The following is a 20,346-nucleotide window of genomic DNA, read 5'->3' as shown; positions in this document are numbered from 1 at the left end:
AGACTTTGTGTAGATTTCTCAGCAGAAACCATGGAAGCTAGAAGACAGTGGGATGATATATTTAAAATACTAAAAGAGAAAAACTGCCAACCAAGACTCCTATATCCAGCAAAATTATCCTTCAAAAATGAGGGAGAAATTAAAATATTCTCAGACAAAAAGTCACTGAAAGAATTTGTGACCAAGAGACCAGCTCTGCAAGAAATACTAAAGGGAGCACTAGAGTCAGATACAAAAAGACAGAAGAGAGAGATATGGAAAAGAGTGTAGAAAGAAGGAAAATCAGATATGATGTATATAATACAAAAGGCAAAATGTTAGAGGAAAATATTATCCAAACAGTAATAACACTGAATGTCAATGGACTGAATTCCCCAATCAAAAGACATAGATTGGCAGAATGGATTAAAAAACAGGATCCTTCTATATGCTGTCTACAGGAAACACATCTTAGACCCAAAGATAAACATAGGTTGAAAGTGAAAGGTTGGGAAAAGATATTTCATGCAAATAACAACCAGAAAAGAGCAGGAGTGGCTATACTAATATCCAACAAATTAGACTTCAAATGTAAAACAGTTAAAAGAGACAAAGAAGGACACTATATACTAATAAAAGGAACAATTAAACAAGAAGACATAACAATCATAAATATTTACGCACCGAATCAGAATGCCCCAAAATACGTGAGGAATATACTGCAAACACTGAAAAGGGAAATAGACTCATATACCATAATAGTTGGAGACTTCAACTCACCACTCTCATCAAGGGACAGAACATCTAGACAGAGGATCAACAAAGAAATAGAGAATCTGAATATTACTATAAATGAACTAGACTTAATAGACATTTATAGGACATTACATCCCACAACAGCAGGATACACCTTTTTCTCAAGTGCTCATGGATCATTCTCAAAGATAGACCATATGCTGGGTCACAAAGCAAGTCTTAACAAATTTAAAAAGATTGAAATCTTACACAACACTTTCTCGGACCATAAAGGAATGATGTTGGAAATCAATAATAGGCAGAGTGCCAGAAAATTCACAAATACGTGGAGGCTCAACAACACACTCCTAAACAACGACTGGGTCAAAGAAGAAATTGCAAGAGAAATTAGTAAATACCTCGAGGCGAATGAAAATGAAAACACAACATATCAAAACTTATGGGACGCAGCAAAGGCAGTGCTAAGAGGGAAATTTATTGCTCTAAATGCCTATATCAGAAAAGAAGAAAAGGCAAAAATTCAGGAATTAACTATCCATTTGGAAGAACTGGAGAAAGAACAGCAAGCTAACCCCAAAGCAAGCAAAAGGAAAGAAATAACAAAGATTAGAGCACAAATAAATGAAATTGAAAACATGAAAACAATAGAGAAAATCAATAAGGCCAGAAGTTGGTTCTATGAGAAAATCAATAAGATTGATGGGCCCTTAGCAAGATTGACAAAAAGAAGAAGAGAGAGGATGCAAATAAATAAGATCAGAAATGGAAGAGGAGACATAACTACTGACCTCACAGAAATAAAGGAGGTAATAACAGGATACTATGAACAACTTTACGCTAATAAATACAACAATTTAGAGGAAATGGACGGGTTCCTGGAAAGACATGAACAACCAACTTTGACTCAAGAAGACATAGATGACCTCAACAAACCAATCACAAGTAAAGAAATTGAATTAGTCATTCAAAAGCTTCCTAAAAAGAAAAGTCCAGGACCAGATGGCTTCACATGTGAATTCTACCAAACGTTCCAGAAAGAATTAGTACCAATTCTCTTCAAACTCTTCAAAAAAATCGAAGTGGAGGGAAAACTACCTAATTCATTCTATGAAGCCAACATCACCCTCATACCAAAACCAGGCAAAGATATTACAAGAAAAGAAAACTACAGGCCGATCTCTCTAATGAATACAGATGCAAAAATCCTCAATAAAATTCTAGCAAATCGTATCCAACAACACATTAAAAGAATTATACATCATGACCAAGTAGGATTCATCCCAGGTATGCAAGGATGGTTCAACATAAGAAAATCAATTAATGTAATACACCATATCAACAAATCAAAGCAGAAGAATCACATGATCATCTCAATTGATGCAGAGAAGGCATTCGACAAGATTCAACATCCTTTCCTGTTGAAAACACTTCAAAAGATAGGAATACAAGGAAACTTCCTTAAAATGATAGAGGGAATATATGAAAAACCCACAGCTAATATCATCCTCAATGGGGAAAAATTGAAAACTTTCCCCCTAAGATCAGGAACAAGACAAGGATGTCCACTATCACCACTATTATTCAACATTGTGTTGGAGGTTCTAGCCAGAGCAATTAGACAAGAAAAAGAAATACAAGGCATCAAAATTGGAAAGGAAGAAGTAAAACTATCACTGTTTGCAGACGATATGATACTATACGTCGAAAACCCGGAAAAATCCACAACAAAACTACTAGAGCTAATAAATGAGTACAGCAAAGTAGCAGGTTACAAGATCAACATTCAAAAATCTGTAGCATTTCTATACACTAGTAATGAACAAGCTGAGGGGGAAATCAAGAAACGAATCCCATTTACAATTGCAACTAAAAGAATAAAATACCTAGGAATAAATTTAACTAAAGAGACAAAAAACCTATATAAAGAAAACTACAAAAAACTGCTAAAAGAAATCACAGAAGACCTAAATAGATGGAAGGGCATACCGTGTTCATGGATTGGAAGACTAAATATAGTTAAGATGTCAATCCTACCTAAATTGATTTACAGATTCAATGCAATACCAATCAAAATCCCAACAACTTATTTTTCAGAAATAGAAAAACCAATAAGCAAATTTATCTGGAAGGGCAGGGTGCCCCGAATTGCTAAAAACATCCTGAGGAAAAAAAAAGAAGCTGGAGGTCTCGCGCTGCCTGACTTTAAGGCATATTATGAAGCCATAGTGGTCAAAACAGCATGGTATTGGCATAAAGATAGATATATCGACCAATGGAATCGAATAGAGTGCTCAGATATAGACCCTCTCATCTATGGACATTTGATCTTTGATAAGGCAGTCAAGCCAACTCACCTGGGACAGAGCAGTCTCTTCAATAAATGGTGCCTAGAGAACTGGATATCCATATGCAAAAGAATGAAAGAAGACCCATCTCTCACACCCTATACAAAAGTGAACTCAAAATGGATCAAAGATCTAAACATTAGGTCTAAGACCATAAAACAGTTAGAGGAAAATGTTGGGAGATATCTTATGGATCTTACAACTGGAGGCGGTTTTATGGACCTTAAACCTAAAGCAAGAGCACTGAAGAAGGAAATAAATAAATGGGAACTCCTCAAAATTAAACACTTTTGTGCATCAAAGAACTTCATCAAGAAAGTAGAAAGACAGCCTTCACAATGGGAGACAATATTTGGAAATGATATATCAGATAAAGGTCTAGTATCCAGAATTTATAAAGAGATTGTTCATCTCAACAACAAAAAGACAGCCAACCCAATTACAAAATGGGAAAAAGACTTGAACAGACACCTCTCAGAAGAGGAAATACGGATGGCCAAGAGGCACATGAAGAGATGCTCAATGTCCCTGGCCATTAGAGAAATGCAAATCAAAACCACAATGAGATATCATCTCACACCCACCAGAATGGCCATTATCAACAAAACAGAAAATGACAAGTGCTGGAGAGGATGCGGAGAAAGAGGCACACTTATCCACTGTTGGTGGGAATGTCAAAGGGTGCAACCACTGTGGAAGGCAGTTTGGCGGTTCCTCAAAAAGCTGAATATAGAATTGCCATACGACCCAGCAATACCATTGCTAGGTATCTACTCAAAGGACTTAAGGGCAAAGACACAAACGGACATTTGCACACCAATGTTTATAGCAGCATTATTTACAATTGCAAAGAGATGGAAACAGCCAAAATCTCCATCAACAGAAGAGTGGCTAAACAAACTGTGGTATACACATACGATGGAATATTATGCAGCTTTAAGGCAGGATAAACTTATGAAGCATGTAATAACATGGATGGACCTAGAGAATATTATGCTGAGTGAATCCAGCCAAAAACTAAAGGACAAATACTGTATGGTTCCACTGATGTGAACGGACATTCGAGAATAAACTTGAAATATGTCATTGGTAACAGAGTTCAGCAGGAGTTAGAAACAGGGTAAGACAATGGGTAATTGAAGCTGAAGGGATACAGACTGTGCAACAGGATTAGATACAAAAACTCAAAAATGGACAGCACAATAATACCTAATTGTAAAGTAATCATGTTAAAACACTGAATGAAGCTGCATCTGAGCTATAGGTTTTTGTTTTGTTTTGTTTTGATTTTACTATTATTACTTTTATTTTTTTCTCTATATTAACATTCTATATCTTTTTCGGTTATGTTGCTAGTTCTTCTAAACCAATGCAAATGTACTAAGAAATGATGATCATGCATCTATGTGATGATGTTAAGAATTAATGATTGCATGTGTAGAATGGTATGATCTCTAAATGTTGGGTTAATTTCTTTTTTTCCGTTAATTAAAAAAAAAAAAAAAAAGAGAAGGGATAATTGGAGATGAAGGGATACAGACTGTACAACGGGACTGGATATAAAAACTCAGAAATGGACAGCACAATACTACCCAATTGTAATGCAATTATGTTAAAACACTGACTGAAGCTGCATGTGAGGTATAGGTTTTTTGTTTTTGTTTTTTTTGTTTTTTTTTCTTTCTATTATTGTTTTAATTCTTATTCTGTTGTCTTTTTATTTCTTTTTCTAAATCGATGCAAATGTACTAAGAAATGATGAATATGCAACTATGTGATGTTATTAAGAATTACTGATTGTACATGTAGATTGGAATGATTTCTAATTGTTTTGTTAATTCTTTTTTTAATTAATAAAAATAAAAAAATAAAAAAAAATATATATATATATATTAAAAAAAAAACTTAGAAAGATGCTACATCCAGCATTCTTATTTCTGAAACATGATGCAATACTGTAGACAATAAAGTATAAAAAAATATGATGCAAGAGTATACATTTATTTCACTGCTGAATTCCCTAGGCCATGGGTCAGCACACTTTTCTGTAAAGGGTCAGGTAGTAATTATTTTTGGCTTTGCGAGCCACAGCATGTCTGCCACAACTACTTGTTTCTGCTGCTGTAGCATGAAACAGCCATAAATAACACATAAAGGAATGGCCGAGGCTGTGCACCAATGTAACTTTACTTAAAAACCAGATGGTAGGTTAGAATTGGCTAGAGGACTATAGTGTGCTGACCAGTGTTCTAGAGGAGCCTATCATTCTTCTGTTTTCATTTTATTTTATTCTTCTTACCACAGTTGAGAACAAATGTGTAATATTAAAATAATTCCTAACAGAATGAAATAGCAAAGTGTTCAAGATCTAGGAAAAATGCAATCACTAACATCTTATATCTTAGCTTATAAAAAGGTACAATGGAGCAATACAATTTTAAGATTAAGTAAGTTTTATTCTATTGAAAATACAATAATTTTATCTTTATTCTTTGGAAGACTAAAAGTCAAGGTAAAGAAATATTACTTCTTAAAAAAGTTAGAACTGCCCCCCAAAATTCAAATATGAAGTAGGTCCAATGAACCCTAATGGTATACTGAGGATCACACACATAGTCACTTAAGTGATTGACTATATAAACAATAGGGCCTGAGATTTTATATATTCAAAAAAAGAAAATCTCTAGAGTATTTATTTATTTATTTATTTTCTGAACAAGCATTGTTATCAGTATTACCTGGGAACTTAAAAAATGCAAATTCTCAGAGTCCATCCCAGACCAACTAAATCAGATGAACCCCATCAAAATGAGTTTTAACAAGTTCTTTAGGGGATTCTGATACCAGTTAAAAGTTTGAATGCATTAAACTAACAAATAACCCTCAGGACCATCACATTTGGGCCAGGAAATAACAACTACAAACTAATCTGTTGAAATTTTAGAGGGTCCCAACGTCTGGTGATTACTGCTTTTATGTGTTAAGAGGAGAGCTGTAATGATTTTTCCTATTTTTTTTTTTTAACACAGGCAGGCACTGTAATGACTTTATGGCTAATAATTTAGCTGTACAATAACTCTTGCTAATAACCCCTACAGTTTCTGCCTTGCTATGTCACCTGGATTGTATCATGGCATAAAAGTTCAAATCCTACCTGGACTTTTGGTTTAGAACAAAATATCTTATGTGGAATAGAGGCAGAGTATATAGGAAGATTAGATGAAATAACCCAGGTAAAAGATGAAATAGTTTTTGGCATACTATAAAAGTTCAATAAATAGTTATACTGTTGAGCATGTAGTATTTGCATGACACTTTTCTTTAAACAAAGCTTACCTCATAGCAAATTATACTTATTCATTGTAGAAAATTACTGATAAGAGAAAAAACAAAAACAATCTTAATTCCAAAATCTATACTTTGGTTTCTATTTTTCCTGTCATTTTGTACTTGTTTTTTTTCTTCTTTCTTGCCTTAGTTACTGTTCTCACTGCTAATACGAATAAGCAAGTCATACCATTTTACAAGTTTTGGGCTATAAATATGTTATATTTATATTTATATATCCTATATGTTATATAGGATAACATATTTATGAACTCTTTTCAGATGAAATACATGGGTTACCCCATTCAGCTGCAGATAGCACTGTAAAACTTTCTTATTAGATTATGGACTCAAATTACGAGGTTCACACATTGGCTAAAGGCTCAATTTCACAGTTGTAATCATTTTTCACTGTAAGGAAGAAACTACGAGTGAGTTCTTTCTCAATTTATATCTAAGAGAATGGCTGATTTTCCAACACACTTATCCATGCAAATTTTTACTGTTTTTAATATTCTGTATCATGAAATTATGATGGCAGAATTCTCACTTATCACTTTGTAGAAGTGAAGAAATAATTGATGAACTCTTCATCTTTGACTGAACTGAGTATATCTCACTCATTTCTTCTCTGCAGATGTGCAGAGATCTAGAAACAACTCAAACATAAAACAGGAACAAAACAGGTTAGCTCAAAAAACAAGACACTGATTGGGTCCTGACTATCAGATGGAGTTGATGTTAATTAGATATACCAGCAAATGACAGGCAACAAAGATATCAGGTTCAAAAGCTTCTTAGAAAACATGAGGGACTCCCAAGTCAATAGGTCAAGCACTTGATCTTGAGGCTTGCTCCTGTGAAGCTTATTTATATAGCACAGAAGCTTGACCTACTATAGTTATGTTTAAGAGTTACTTTCAGAGGACCTATTTTGTTGCTCAGATGTGGCCTAAGCCCAACTCTACAAGTGAAATCATTATCCACCCCACTATGTGGGACATGACATCCAGGACTGAGTCTCCCTGGCAATGTGGGATATGACTCCTAGGGATGAGTCTGGACCTGGTACCGTGGGATCAACAATGCCTTCCTGACCAAAAGGGGGGAAAGATTTGTAATAAATAAGGTATCAGTAGCTGAGAGAGTTCAGAGTCAAGAAACTACTTTGGAAGCTATACTTACACAAGCTTCAGTTAGACATTGCAAGTTATCATGGCTTGCCAAACTCTAACCAAAACTATTCCTGCCAACCCTAAAGAACACCTAGGGCTTTATTTGAGATTCTACAAAGGTTCCATGCACTGTTATTACTTTCTAGAAACCTCCGATCCCCAGATGGGTCCTAAGCCAGGTAAGTCCTGAAACCCAGAGGAGCCAGCCTCTCCAGAACATCAACTAGTTTCATCTTCCATCCCATATTATGGACAGCCCTTTCAAACATAAAAAAGTTAGAATGGGCATAATCCAAATAGTCCTAAAGATTGGGAGAAAGATCAAAGGAGAAGGTGGATCTATATATACCCCTGAAGACTGGGAGAAAGATCAGAGAAGGTAGAGTTATACAGAAAAGAAAAGATACAACAAATGAGTATGTTTGCTGAATCATTATATTGATATTTCTTTTAGAATCCAACGTCTTGGAGCAGCTAGAAATAAAAACTTAAAATTGTGAAATTATAGCCTATATAACAAACTCTGAAATCTGTTTCACAAGTAACTGTTGCAGTGTGCGTTGAAATTTATTGCTCTTTTGTATATATATTATTTTTCACAATTTAAAAAAAAGTTTTTTAGACACTAAAGGAACACCATTTTAAAAATCTCCTATTACAATTGAGATTTCTGTATGGCATTGACTATTTACAACATCTACATAAAAAATATTAGCCCCACATCTAATTTTACAACAATGGTCTTAGCACAAAGTATATTTTGCTAAAGGCAACTCTATCTTACCTATATACTTATTTTAGTTTTGTCTCAAAATGGCATTCTATTATACAAATATTAAGATGGGGGAAAATGCAAAGTTGGAAATAGGACTGTGCGAAGTGTCTTAAAACTTGGAGAAATATAAAAGATTCAAAAGCCAATATGTACAAAAATGAAACTACTCAATGTTGTATATGATTAGTGCAATTTTGCCTGAGAGTAACCTCAAGGAGGAATGATTAGAATGCAATTTTAACTAAATAACTTTTATTTTATTAATCTCCCTGAAAAATAAACTTTTCAGAAAGGGATGATTTGCAGCACAATTATAAAGAGAACTTAAACAATTTTCAGTGGCCATCTCAACTCTACCCAGGGGAGATCAGATGAGTTCTAAAGCCAGCTGATAACATCAGTCAAACCCTTCTGGCTGGACTATCTCACTAGTTAAGATAACATGATTGTAATCTAATCTTATTAGCTATTAGGAACAAGTAATGCTCTGATAATTTTTTCTTCTTCTTCCTTTTTTTTTTTTTACTATAAACATGGCTTCCCATGAAGATTTCTTTCAGGAAAACAAAGGTGATGAGAGAACTGCAATCAATGTCTCTAATCCTTGCAAGTTAAGTTTCTTTACAGGCTTCTGGGCTAATACTGTTTCTTGTTAGTCTGTTTGGCAACAGGCCACCTCAAGGACTTTCACCACCCTTGGATACATTTAAAAACTTGAGTCTCTGGGCATGCAAAAATATTTCCCAAACTGTGGTCCTTGTACTCTACCAGCATGAAAATCATCTGTAAAAATGAAGATTCTTTAGCTCCATTCTGAGCAGATTAAAATCCCTAGGCCTTGAAAGGACCTTTTTAAACAAATTCCCCAGATGATTCTAATACATACCATATTGAGAATCATTCCTATAACATGCTCTTAACTGATCTATGCCACACTTGGGTTACGATTAAATTGCAACAAAAATATCTGCAGCATGGGAAATTTTTATCAAGCAAAAATATCTGCAGCATGGGAAATTTTCATTGCAGAGTAGTTACATGCTCGTATTGTTTCTAATAACCAACCTACTTTCATACAAAGAATTGAGGCAGGTTTGCAATTAAATTTAGACATGGATCACTGAAATATTTTTTAAAAAAGGGTAATACCTAAGAGTCAAACATTTCATTTAGCTATAAATTCCTGCTAAACCAGACAAAATAATAAATACAATGAACTCATTATCATCTGATAAAAGACTGCACATCATTTCTCCCAACACAAGGGACAACTTCAACAAAATTTTATTAAAGATTTGGAAATATTTCTTCATGTGAATATTTTTATAACAATTGTAAAAAGGTAAGGATATAATTTCATGGGCACTTTTCCAAGGGTGAGTTAATGAAGCCATCTTTCTTGATACTTAAGTTAATCAACTCAGGGCAGATTTGGATTTGAATGCAAGTCAAATTTTGAGAATCTTGGCCTCTGTTTTCAAGTATCAGTCGTCTCAAGTGGAGTTTTAACTGGAGACTGGTAGTCAATTTAAAACATTATTTTGTGAAGCTAACTCAACATTTTTCTCCTGACATCAGAGAATTACAGCTTTGAAAAATATGAGACCCAGTGTTAACCTCAGTTGTCTTAACATTTTAGGAGTTTTAGCATCTTGGGTCTGCTTCTCTGAAATCTCTTCTGATAGATATATTTGCTATATGAATAACCACGCTTACATTAAAATTAATCTCAAGAAACTGAATGCCTTAGCCTATTATGTGATATTGATATATTCTCCATTTGACCACTGGAAAATTGGCTTAAAAAAGGATCTGCATTTGATATAGCTAATTAGTTTTTTTGCCACGGTACATCAGCTCCTGCTCATTCGAGAGTTTTCCTGAATTTTTTTTTTTAAATACCAAAAAACACCAAACGCAAACATTCGTAACTTTTGATCATTCCGTTCTATACATATAATCAGTAATTCACAATATCATCACATAGTTGTATATTCATCATTGTGATCATTTCTTGGAACATTAGCCTCCATTCAGAAAAAAAAAATAAAAAGAAAACAGAAAAAAATTCATACATACCATACCCTCCACCCCTCCCCCTCACCGAACATTTCACTCTAAATTTATTTTATTATTATTTATTTTTATTCCATATGTTTTACTCATCTATTGATAAGGCAGATAAAAGGAGCATCAGACACAAGGTTTTCACAAACACATAGTCACACTGTGAAAGCATATCATTATACAATCATCTTCAAGAAACATGGCTACTGGAACACAGCTCCACATTTTCAGGCAGCTCCCTCCAGCCTCTCCACTACATCTTGACTAACAAGATGATATCTATTTAATGCGTAAGAATAACCTCCAGGATAACCTCTCAACTGTTTGGAATCTCTCAGCCATTGACACTTTATTTTGTGTCATTTCACTCTTCCCCCTTTTGGTCAAGAAGGTTTTCTCAATCCCCTGATGCTGAGTCTCAGCTCATTCTAGGGATTTTCTCAATTCCTTGATGCTGAGTGTCAGCTCATTCTAGGATTTCTGTCCCACGTTGCCAGGAAGGTCCACACCCTTGGGAGTCATGTCCCATGTAGAGGAGAAGGGTGGTGAGTTTGCTTGTTGTATTGGCTGGAGAGAGAGGCCACATCTGAGCAACAAAAGAGGTTCTCTTGGGGGTGACTCTTAGGCCTAATTTTAAGTAGGCTTGACCTATTCTTTGTGGGGTTAAGTTTCATATGAACAAACCCCAACATTGGGGGCTCAGCCTATAGCTTTGGTTGTCCACACTGCTTGTGAGAATATCAAGAATTCAGCTTGGGAAAGTTGAATTTTCCCCCTTTCTCATTATTCCCTGAAGGGGACTTTGCAAATACTTTTTTATTCACTGTTCAAATCACTCTGGGATTTATTGGGGCAACACTCTGGACAACCCAACAAAATCTCATGTCCTACTCAAGGTTCCATGTACTTATGGCGTTCAATTAAGCTGTCTACATAAGTTATATTAGGAAACGCATGAGTCAAAATATAAATTTTAACTAGTAAATAAACATTTTTTGCTTTAGTCTCACACATAAGGTAAAATTTTAAAATGTTAATTACCATCTATTTTCAGCACCCTGCCATAATGACATTCCTTTGTTCTTCCTCATGCAAAAACACTTTTTAAATTTGTACAGTCACTATCATTATACACTCTAGGCATTCCTTGATTATAACATCTCAGTCTTTATCGTCTATCTTTCTTTCTGATTTCCTTTGTGCCCCCAGCCTTCCTCCCTCTATCAATCTCACATTCAACTTCATTCATTGTTTTAACATAATTGTATTACCATTAGGTAGTATTGTGCTGTCCATTTCTGAGTTTCTACATTCGGTCCTTTTGCACACTCTGTATCCCTTCAGCTCCAAATACCCAATATCTTATCCTATTTCTACCTCCTGATGGTCTCTGTTACCAATGAAATTCTCTAAGTTTATGTGTTTCTGAATATTTAAAGTAAACTCATGTCATTAGCAAAGTCTTAGATAAAGATCTTCTTTGCTACTATAGTATTATGTATCTATCAAAGCATACGCAAAAGCAAAACCAGGCTTAAATAACTGGTAGCAGAAAAAGAAGCAGGACAGTGACAAAGTCTATTTTATATCTTTTACTATTAACCAGGATATTTTTTCAGAAGATTACTGCCACCATTTTTTTCATAAATGTGAAATCATGCCAACTTTTATAAAATAGTAGGTTACAATTCATGCCTAGTTCATAGTAGGTTACATTGTAACCTACTGCATCAAAAGGTGGCAGACCAATAAACGCCTCCTATTTCAGGCTGTTTTGGGGAGAGAAAACAGTTTAACAACTAAGACTGGTAAAATTAGTAACTAAAATTGAATATCCTCTCATGCAAGAAGTTGAGAAGAGTTTATAGACAAAAATTCGATAGGATATCCAGCAAATTAAACTGCTTATAATTTTAAGAAAGTATAGGTTTCCCCTTCTGCAAAACCAGGTAGGCTATACTTTGTATTATGGTGATGACATTAGCTTAGAAAAGGTTGCTTAAACAGTTCAGCTAAGATGGGTTTACGGTGGATATGAGGGATAGTCTAAACTTTTTTCAATTGAGAGTGATCAAATAAATTATGGCAAACTGGTTTAAAATATACTAGACAAGTGAAGTTCTGAACTCCTCAAATTCATTTTGGTGGAGAGAATCAAATACAGGATAAAAAACCCTTGACTTTTTCACTGGACACCTTGTAAACTATAGTACTCTATGGACACTCTATAGAAGTCAGGTCTTTCTCTTTGTGCAAGTGCACTCAATGCTTCACACATTTAAAAGAAAAAATAAGTTGCATATAAAAATATTTGAATTTAAATTATTTCTTGATCTCTGCTTAAATCTGTCATAACTTTCTTTTTTTTTTTTTTTTTTTTTATTCCTGGGACATGTTGAAGCCTCTTCCATTAGGCAACATTAAGTATTCTCTGGATCTGGGACAAATACAGTTCCGGTCAAAATCTATTACCATAATTTTATAACGGACACTATCTGTGTGTATACAAAGGAAATTTAATATAAACTTACATACATGTAAATGAAATCAACTGCACATGGGACTATATAAAGCATTTTATCCAATATTTTATAGTTTAAACAAAAGTTAGTCAAATTCAGTCAAGTGCCAAATAAGTACGTACCTAATAACCCTGCGTCTATACCATCTTCATTCTTCAAATTTCCAGCATGTAACTCTGTAAATACAAAGAGGGGCTTAGGTAGAAAAGTAAGATTACTTCATAATTTGAAGAGTAATTCAAACGCTAGGAAAACATGGTGGAGTTGTTGAGAGTACTATGGAGTCCAAGTACCAGCTCAATTCTGATTCTACTTACTAACTAAATACCCTCCGGCAAGCAAATATGAGCTCTATAGGTTAAATACCATGTATAAAATGTGGATGATGTTTACTTCATAAGGTTAGTTGTGAAGACATTTTGTGAAATGCACATTACGAAACATACTAGGTCTTGAGTTCAGTTGCTTTCCCCATCCTCCAAAATTTAAGCAGAGCTCAATATCTTCTGCAATTGACTTCCACTTACTAACTTATTATGGCTTTATAACTTTATAATTCAAGGACAATCGTTCAGAGCAAAAGAGAAAGTACTTGTAAGACTAAACTAGCTCTCAAAGTTACAGTAAAAATAAAATAAAAAGTGGGTTGGAAGTGATAAATAAAATACTAGCAGCCAAATATTTAACATTGGCAGTTTTCACCCAATACCATTTCATGGAAAAGTAAAACACACTCAATAACTTGCCAATCTGTCTTATATGAAAATCAAGCATTGTAAGCTGTTAGATGCCATCTGCAGCCCATTAGGAGTGGGAAAGCAATGAGAAAAAAAAAAACAAAACTGGAGTTAAATCTGAGTTAGTGAAGGGAAACTAAAACTCGAATGATAACGTGCTGGGTGTTTTCTCTACAGCAAACCAAAACTAACGTAGTGTTTTATTTTCTTTTTCAATGACTTGGCCAAGGCCACACTTACTAGTGAGAACTAAGATTAAAACTCAGGTATATATTTTTCATTGTAATATGCAGTACCTAGCTATATATTAAATCCATATAAGCTTCTGCAAAACTTTTCAGAGCACATCTATTTTTATTCTAATCTGCCCAATATTTCACCTTCAGACACAGAAAAATAAAACTGATAGTAAGAGGAAGAAACCTATGGCTCCTACAGAATTTTACTTGGTCAAATGCAAACTAATACAAATCTGAGAGGCTAACGATTTCACCTATAAACGTATACATTTGGGCTGAGGGAAAGTAATCCTTGTTCTCCAGAAATTCTGATACTACCGGAGGAATCGGCGAACAGCATATTATCTTTAACCGTTTTATGGATCAAAGCCTTTGAACCTATGTAGCCTATTTTAATTACATGCACTTTTCACGGTTTCCTGTTAATGATAGTTGTTCTGACAATATTATTTTGACACTTTCATCCCAAGTGATTTTATTTCTTCAAGAGCACCCGCTTACCAAATGACACTTTCTTAAAATGGGTGCCTAATCATAGCTCAGGCCCTCCACCTTGGAAAAAGAATGACAGAGGAGTAAGAGCAAAAAAAAAAGGTGTAGATGCTGGCACTAGGTGAAAGGGCTGCTAGCGTGTCTGCTTTTCAGGGGTGGGGGGACAACGGAGGCAATACACGCCCTGGATTAACTACTATTCTGAACAGACTTTCAAGGTACGGGCTTCAGTACCTTTTACGATCAGGTAGACGATGGCAAGAAGAAAAGCAAGGAGGGCAGCAAACAGCAGCGAACACAGCATAGAGAGGATCTGGATCGGCCACCGCTGAGCCCCGGCTTGGCCGCTGGCGACCACCGGAAAGATGCCATTGCGCTTATCAGGCAGTAACGGAGACCCATCCCCGTCCGGCGGGAAGAGCGAGCCCTTCCTCGGCTCGGACGACGCCCCAACAGAAAACTCCGCCCGCAGATTGCGGGCTACTTGATCGCATCCGTCTTCCTCTTCGACCTCGCCCTCACCCCAACTCTTCCCCTGAGAGAATACGGAATACGTAGGCCCTGGAAACGTGACTGGGGTCCCGAGGCGACCGCGCCGCGAAACCGAGAGGCTCCGGCTCTCCACGAACGACATGGCGGGAAACACTGAGACGCCCGCGGAGGCCAAGCGGCTCCCACCCTCCTAGACCGCACGAACGCAGTAGCCAATCAGCGCCTGGGACCAGCGGCGGCCTCCACCACCCGGCGCCCGAGTGGAGGGGTGCGTAACCAGGCCGCTGCAGGGCGGAGAGAGAGCCGCAGGGCCGGATGAGAGACTAAGCGTCTCCGGACCAGAGCTGAACTCGAGTGCCGGCAGGTAAGACAGGGAGCTGAGAAACAAGCAAGGAGAAGCGAGCCGAGAGCAAAGGTAGCTGAGTCCCTTCCCCTAGCAGCGCTTCGTCCCAGCCGGAGACCTCCGCCACCCTCGCGTCATCTCCAGGCAAGTGCGCGCCCCGACAGCTCCAATGTCGCACCTTCCCGAGCCCGGTCCTAGCGCCCGACTATGCCCCTCCGATACATATTTCCAAGCCAATTCGCTTGCCCCTTTCCCTCTGCGCTCCCTCTCTTCATTGGCTATCCTGCGTAACGGCAGGTCACTGCATGCAATCTCCCTTTGTCGTAACTGCCCATTTCCTTTTCGCATCCTTATTTTCTCCCCGCCCAGACCACAACTTCCCTCCACGCTGCTGGGCATGTCTTCTTCCTACTCTGCGCGCTCTTCAGCTGGTGCGTACGGAGTTCGAACCCTTTCATTCAGGACCCCTCCTCCCGCGTTCCGCTCCCCTCCCCTTGGCCTCGAGCACCGCGCGCGCGCACCCCTGACCCAGCCACAGCTAACGCTAGGAGGTTACCCCACCCTACCCTACCAGGGGCAGCCTATGGTTTGTGGGGCATACGTAACTCGGGTGGGGGGTTTGAAGACGGCAGACCCCTACAGCCCCTCTCCCTACAGGGTGAGGCAGTCTAAGCTCAGGAAGCTGGGACACATTTGTCTTCTCTTCCCCGGGGAAGTTGGCGGAGTTGTCCCAGCAGAGGACTCGGCGCAGAAACTTCCTCCATCCCCCTTCCCCCCCCCCCACCCATGCAGGCGACGCCGAGTGAGGCTGAAGCTAGGGGCCAGTCGCTGCAGAGCTGCCTGCCGGCGACGCACTCTGATTGGACAGCAGGGAAGCCTGTCAGCTTATTGGCCCCGCTGATCCCGCCCCTCAGCACAGGGCAGCCTTTAACCTTTAGCCCCAGCGGGCGTCAGCCACTCAGATCGCTTCTTGTTGGTATATGTAGCGGCAGTGGCCGCCGGCGGAACAGTCTGAGCCCGACGATGAGGCCGGGGACAGGAGCCGAACGTGGAGGCCTCATGGTGAGTGAAATGGAGAGCCATCCTCCGTCGCGGGGTCCCGGGAATGGGGAGCGGAGATTGCCCGACTCAAGCCTCTGCTCCAGCTCTTGGGTCTCTGCTGACGGCTTCCTGAGGAGACGGCCCTCGGTAAGGGATCGGTGGGGCTGGGGGAAAGCGGCACAATGAAAAACGGAGTCAGAGAGACAGGAAGCTTTCCCCGGCAGGAGAAGAAGATAAGAGTGGACGAAGGAAGAGCTCGAGATGGTGGGATATGTTTTGAAGGAGAGAAATGGAGGGCAGGGATGCACAAAGAGAAGGATGTGGGACCCTGGAAGTTCCTAGGGGGCTTGGCCTAGGCAGTGACGCGGTGGAGGTGCTGAGCCCTGGGCGGGGTGAGCATCTTGGAGAGATAGGCCCGATTTTACAGAGAAGGGGGAGGCGGAGACTTGGTTTTGTAGATTTTAAAAGAGACTGCCAAAATTTGTTTTCACTAGTGATGGTGGTGTCTGCAGGGGGGACAACTAGGAGAGTTGGCAGGGAACGGTTACCAGATTTTAAGACCCGGAACAATGGACATAAAGGTAAAAAAAAAAATAGTTGTCTCTTTAAAAGCGCGTTAAAGCGGATGAATTAGTTGCTTGCGTTTAGCATCTATGAATGACAGGACTTAGATCTTTGAAAAAAATTTGTTTTGAGGGGCAGAAGTAATTTTAATTGTCTTAAAGGTTCTGTTGAGGAATACTGTATTCATTCGTTAGTAGCGATGTGTCCCTGTAAACCCACGCTGTTTGTTTTTTGGGACTAGGGCTCATCCGAGTTAATGTGGTATATTCAGGATTTTAAAGTTTAAAGTTGGTTTGGAAACAAAATCAAGAATAAGTAACGTTATTACAATATCTGACTATCTTTTGTATCTGGGAAAAATAATAAAGTTGTGGTTTTAGGTTACATTTTCTCTAATTTACAGCAAGCCAATCAGTACCTGGTTAAATTAATGTAGTTTTTAAAAAAGATTAATCTGGCTGTCCAATTATTTTAACTTTTCCCACTTTGTTCTGAAATTTGGTCACTTGCAAGTTTAAAAATATTCGAGTATTTTTTTAAATTTTGTTTTGAGATAAGAAGATATATGCTAACTTGATCACTTCCTCACACAATAGCCTAATACTGTGGTAGTACAGGTAACTGATATGTTGAGTTTTTGAGGAACATTTATTATTACTCGTAGTTTTAAAATTTTCACTGTTTTTCAGATGGGACACCCTGGTATGCATTATGCCCCCATGGGAATGCACCCTATGGGTCAGAGAGCCAATATGCCTCCTGTACCTCATGGAATGATGCCACAAATGATGCCTCCTATGGGAGGGCCACCAATGGGACAAGTAAGCATGTTATTGTATTTCTGTTTTATATTTATTTATTTGCCTTCTGGTATTATTGTGTCAAGATTTTGAAGTCTGGGCGGTTATTTGTAGCTGACTAAGAATTAGTTTATGCCAAAATATTGTTTTTAGGTAAGCCAAATGTTGGGTCATGACGGTAACCAAATTTTGAATGTATCAGCAATATGTCTTCTGCATAAAAAAGTTTTTGCCTTAACAGAACTAAGAGTTTTTCTTTTAATTTAATGTGAAAGTAATAATGTACATCTGTGCTTTTTAGTTCAATAACCTTTTTTCAAGCACATCGATTGAAGTTAATGTTCTGAGAGTAAATTTTCTAATATCTGTTATGCCAGTGTAACTTATATTGGTGGACCTTATCGAATCTGAAAATAGGAGTTGTTTAGGCCTTTGGCTTAGAATGAGTTTTATATTTTATTCCTCAGACTATCGTGTGTGTGTGTGTGTGTGTGTGTGTGTGTGTGTGTGTGTGTGTGTGTGTGTGTGTGTGTGTGTGTGTGTGTGTGTATGTATGTATGTATGTGGGGGGGGCAGGGATTTGAGATTTCTGCTCCATACTTTTGTTTCTTAAAGTACAGTGCCATGTAGCTAGTTCACTTTGCACTTAAACTATTTTTTTTTAATGCTGATTGCTTCTGCACTCCTGCTTATGAGCTGTCCCTTCCATCTCTAGCATAAGTGTAAATTGACATTTGTGGGAATGATTTGGATCAGAAGGTTTTAATGCTGACTCAGTGACTTTGATAGACCTGAGTTCCTAGAGAAACTACCAAGAGAGGTAACAGATTCGGTTATCATGAATAATTTTATGCCATCTGTATTCTGTATTAGGTTCTATACTACACAGATCCTTTAGGTGGCTGGGTTATTTCCACTTGAGTATCTTGACAAGTCTTCAGAAATTTAGGCTATCAAAATATTTTGGAATGTGAGTCAATTAGATAGTAAAGTACTGTTTACTTTGATAATGGCTTAAACTCTAACCATAAAATTATTGGTGAAATTGCAGTGAAGGAAAAGAGTTTGCTCTGTATCTCTTCCTCTTTTTACTTAACAGTACAAGGAGTTAATGTTAAGTGGTTTTCTTTTTTATTTGGAGGGTAGCCTTTAATTTTATATGAAAATCTTTATTCGAAGGCACCAGGCCCAAAAGATTATCCCAGCAGGAGTTCTTTAAAAAAAGAACTGTTAATTCTTTGACTACAGTAACACAAGTTTTAAATCTCCCCTAAGTGATGGAGAAACAACTCTGATTCCTCTTCTGTTTCTTTCCATCTCTAAGCAGTAAGGAGCTCTTCTTGTTTTCTTGGTAGAGCTTCCCTAACTAGATAATGAGCTTTAAAAAATATTTATTCTTTAAATGCTCTGGTTCTTATTTAAAATTAGTTTCTTTCCACAGAAAGATAGAATAAAACAATTTGCTACTGCCAGATGCTTCTCTCTTTTCTGGGGCCTTCTGTTTCCATTGGGCCAAGCAAGGTAAGTTTTGCAAGGGATTGATCTGCTTACCCTTGCTGTAATGGTGCTATTGCAGTACCAGAACTAAGGTACCAGCTAGTCATTTCTAGTAAAATGCAGATTTTATCTTTTTAAAAGTACTTTCATGTGTCTTACTGACATAAGCTGGTCACACTTTGTTCTAAGGCCCTTTTCTTTAGCAACATCAGTGACCATCTTCCTAATAAGTTTACTTGCTACATGGTGCAAATCTGTTAAAAAACATTAATTTTGCTTTGTGGTTTTCTTCCACTTTTTTCCCTAGGGCCACCATATAACATGTGCCTTTAGGTTTGCCTACTGTATGTTTAGAAGTCTTATTTCTCCCTGTTGGCTCCTGATAGGAAAATCATTGAATAAATCTTAGGAGTAGTCCCAAGAGGATTGCCATTGTTTTTTTGTTTTGTTTTGTTTTTTTGGATTAGATTATTATTCCCTTTTTTCCCGTTAATATCTAGCAAGTGTGGCACCCAAATGTTTTTAAAGCTAATTCTTATTTTAGCTTTGCTAACAGATTAAGAGAGCATGGATAATTTAAACCCTCAAATAATTTTAAAAAGTCTTTTGAAAGCCCTGTAAACACTCCTTCAGAAAGCTGATGATAAATACAAAAATTGATGTTTTTTCCCCCTTCATCATTTCTTTTGTTTACCCTTTCTCAAAAGTATTCAGGAGCAAGTAAATGGTCAGAAGATAATTGAGAAGGATATTTGAGAAGAAGCAGGGCATCTGAATGATCCACAGCAGTGGCAAAATTGGTAGGCTTTTGCCATCCAGTTTTAAAAAGTCAGTTGACAAATTCTTTAGATTTTGGGGACTGAAGGTTATGGAACCTTCATGTATGTTAGTTCACATTAAGATCTTATGCTGGGACCAGCTCAAGATTAGAATTAGTGGCAGTCTTAATTGTTAAGTAGTGTGATATTTGGTGTGTTATTTACTAAGAAATGAAACTTAAAACTTGTTTATAAAATAATGTACAGACTTGACCGGTTAATAATTTAGGGGAGCCGAAGTCCATAGATTTTCAAATGCCACAGTTATTTAGGTTAAAGAAGTGGTGTGTTCAATGTTTTCTTCTGTTTTTAATTCATGAGATAACTTAGAATGCCTTTAAAATTCAGTCTGAATCTATTAATAATAACAAACATTT

General features: G+C 37.5%; 2 protein-coding genes across 13 annotated transcripts in view; one reads left to right on the top strand and one right to left on the bottom strand.

The window, feature by feature from the left end:
- ARL6IP6 (ARF like GTPase 6 interacting protein 6) overlaps positions 1-16,020 on the bottom strand; it is a 62,914-nt gene extending 46,894 nt beyond the window's left edge. For both annotated transcript variants that reach the window (XM_077153854.1, XM_077153855.1), the window contains exons 1-2: positions 14,649-16,020; positions 13,069-13,122 (exon numbers count right to left, since the gene is read on the bottom strand). In XM_077153854.1, coding sequence (XP_077009969.1) covers positions 13,069-13,122; positions 14,649-15,048 — 454 coding nt within the window. In that variant the 5' untranslated portion in view covers positions 15,049-16,020. The remainder of the gene's footprint in view (positions 1-13,068; positions 13,123-14,648) is intronic.
- Positions 15,235-20,346, top strand: part of PRPF40A (pre-mRNA processing factor 40A) — a 42,852-nt gene continuing 37,740 nt past the window's right edge. Inside the window, exons 1-4 of one of the 11 annotated variants that reach the window (XM_077153852.1) lie at positions 15,377-15,393; positions 15,619-15,680; positions 16,042-16,437; positions 17,544-17,675. In XM_077153852.1, the coding sequence (XP_077009967.1) occupies positions 16,273-16,437; positions 17,544-17,675 (297 nt within the window). In that variant the 5' untranslated portion in view covers positions 15,377-15,393; positions 15,619-15,680; positions 16,042-16,272. Of the gene's footprint in view, positions 15,394-15,510; positions 15,681-16,041; positions 16,438-17,543; positions 17,676-20,346 lie in introns of those variants that run through there. The other 10 variants (XM_077153851.1, XM_077153844.1, XM_077153845.1 and 7 more) reach the window with 10 other exon arrangements.

The sequence above is a fragment of the Tamandua tetradactyla genome, chromosome 3 (genome assembly GCF_023851605.1).
Source record: "Tamandua tetradactyla isolate mTamTet1 chromosome 3, mTamTet1.pri, whole genome shotgun sequence".
In the NCBI taxonomy this organism is placed as follows: Eukaryota; Metazoa; Chordata; class Mammalia; order Pilosa; family Myrmecophagidae; genus Tamandua; species Tamandua tetradactyla.
The sequence above is the reverse complement of the archived record's forward strand: the minus strand, read 5'-3'. Positions and strand labels throughout refer to the sequence as shown.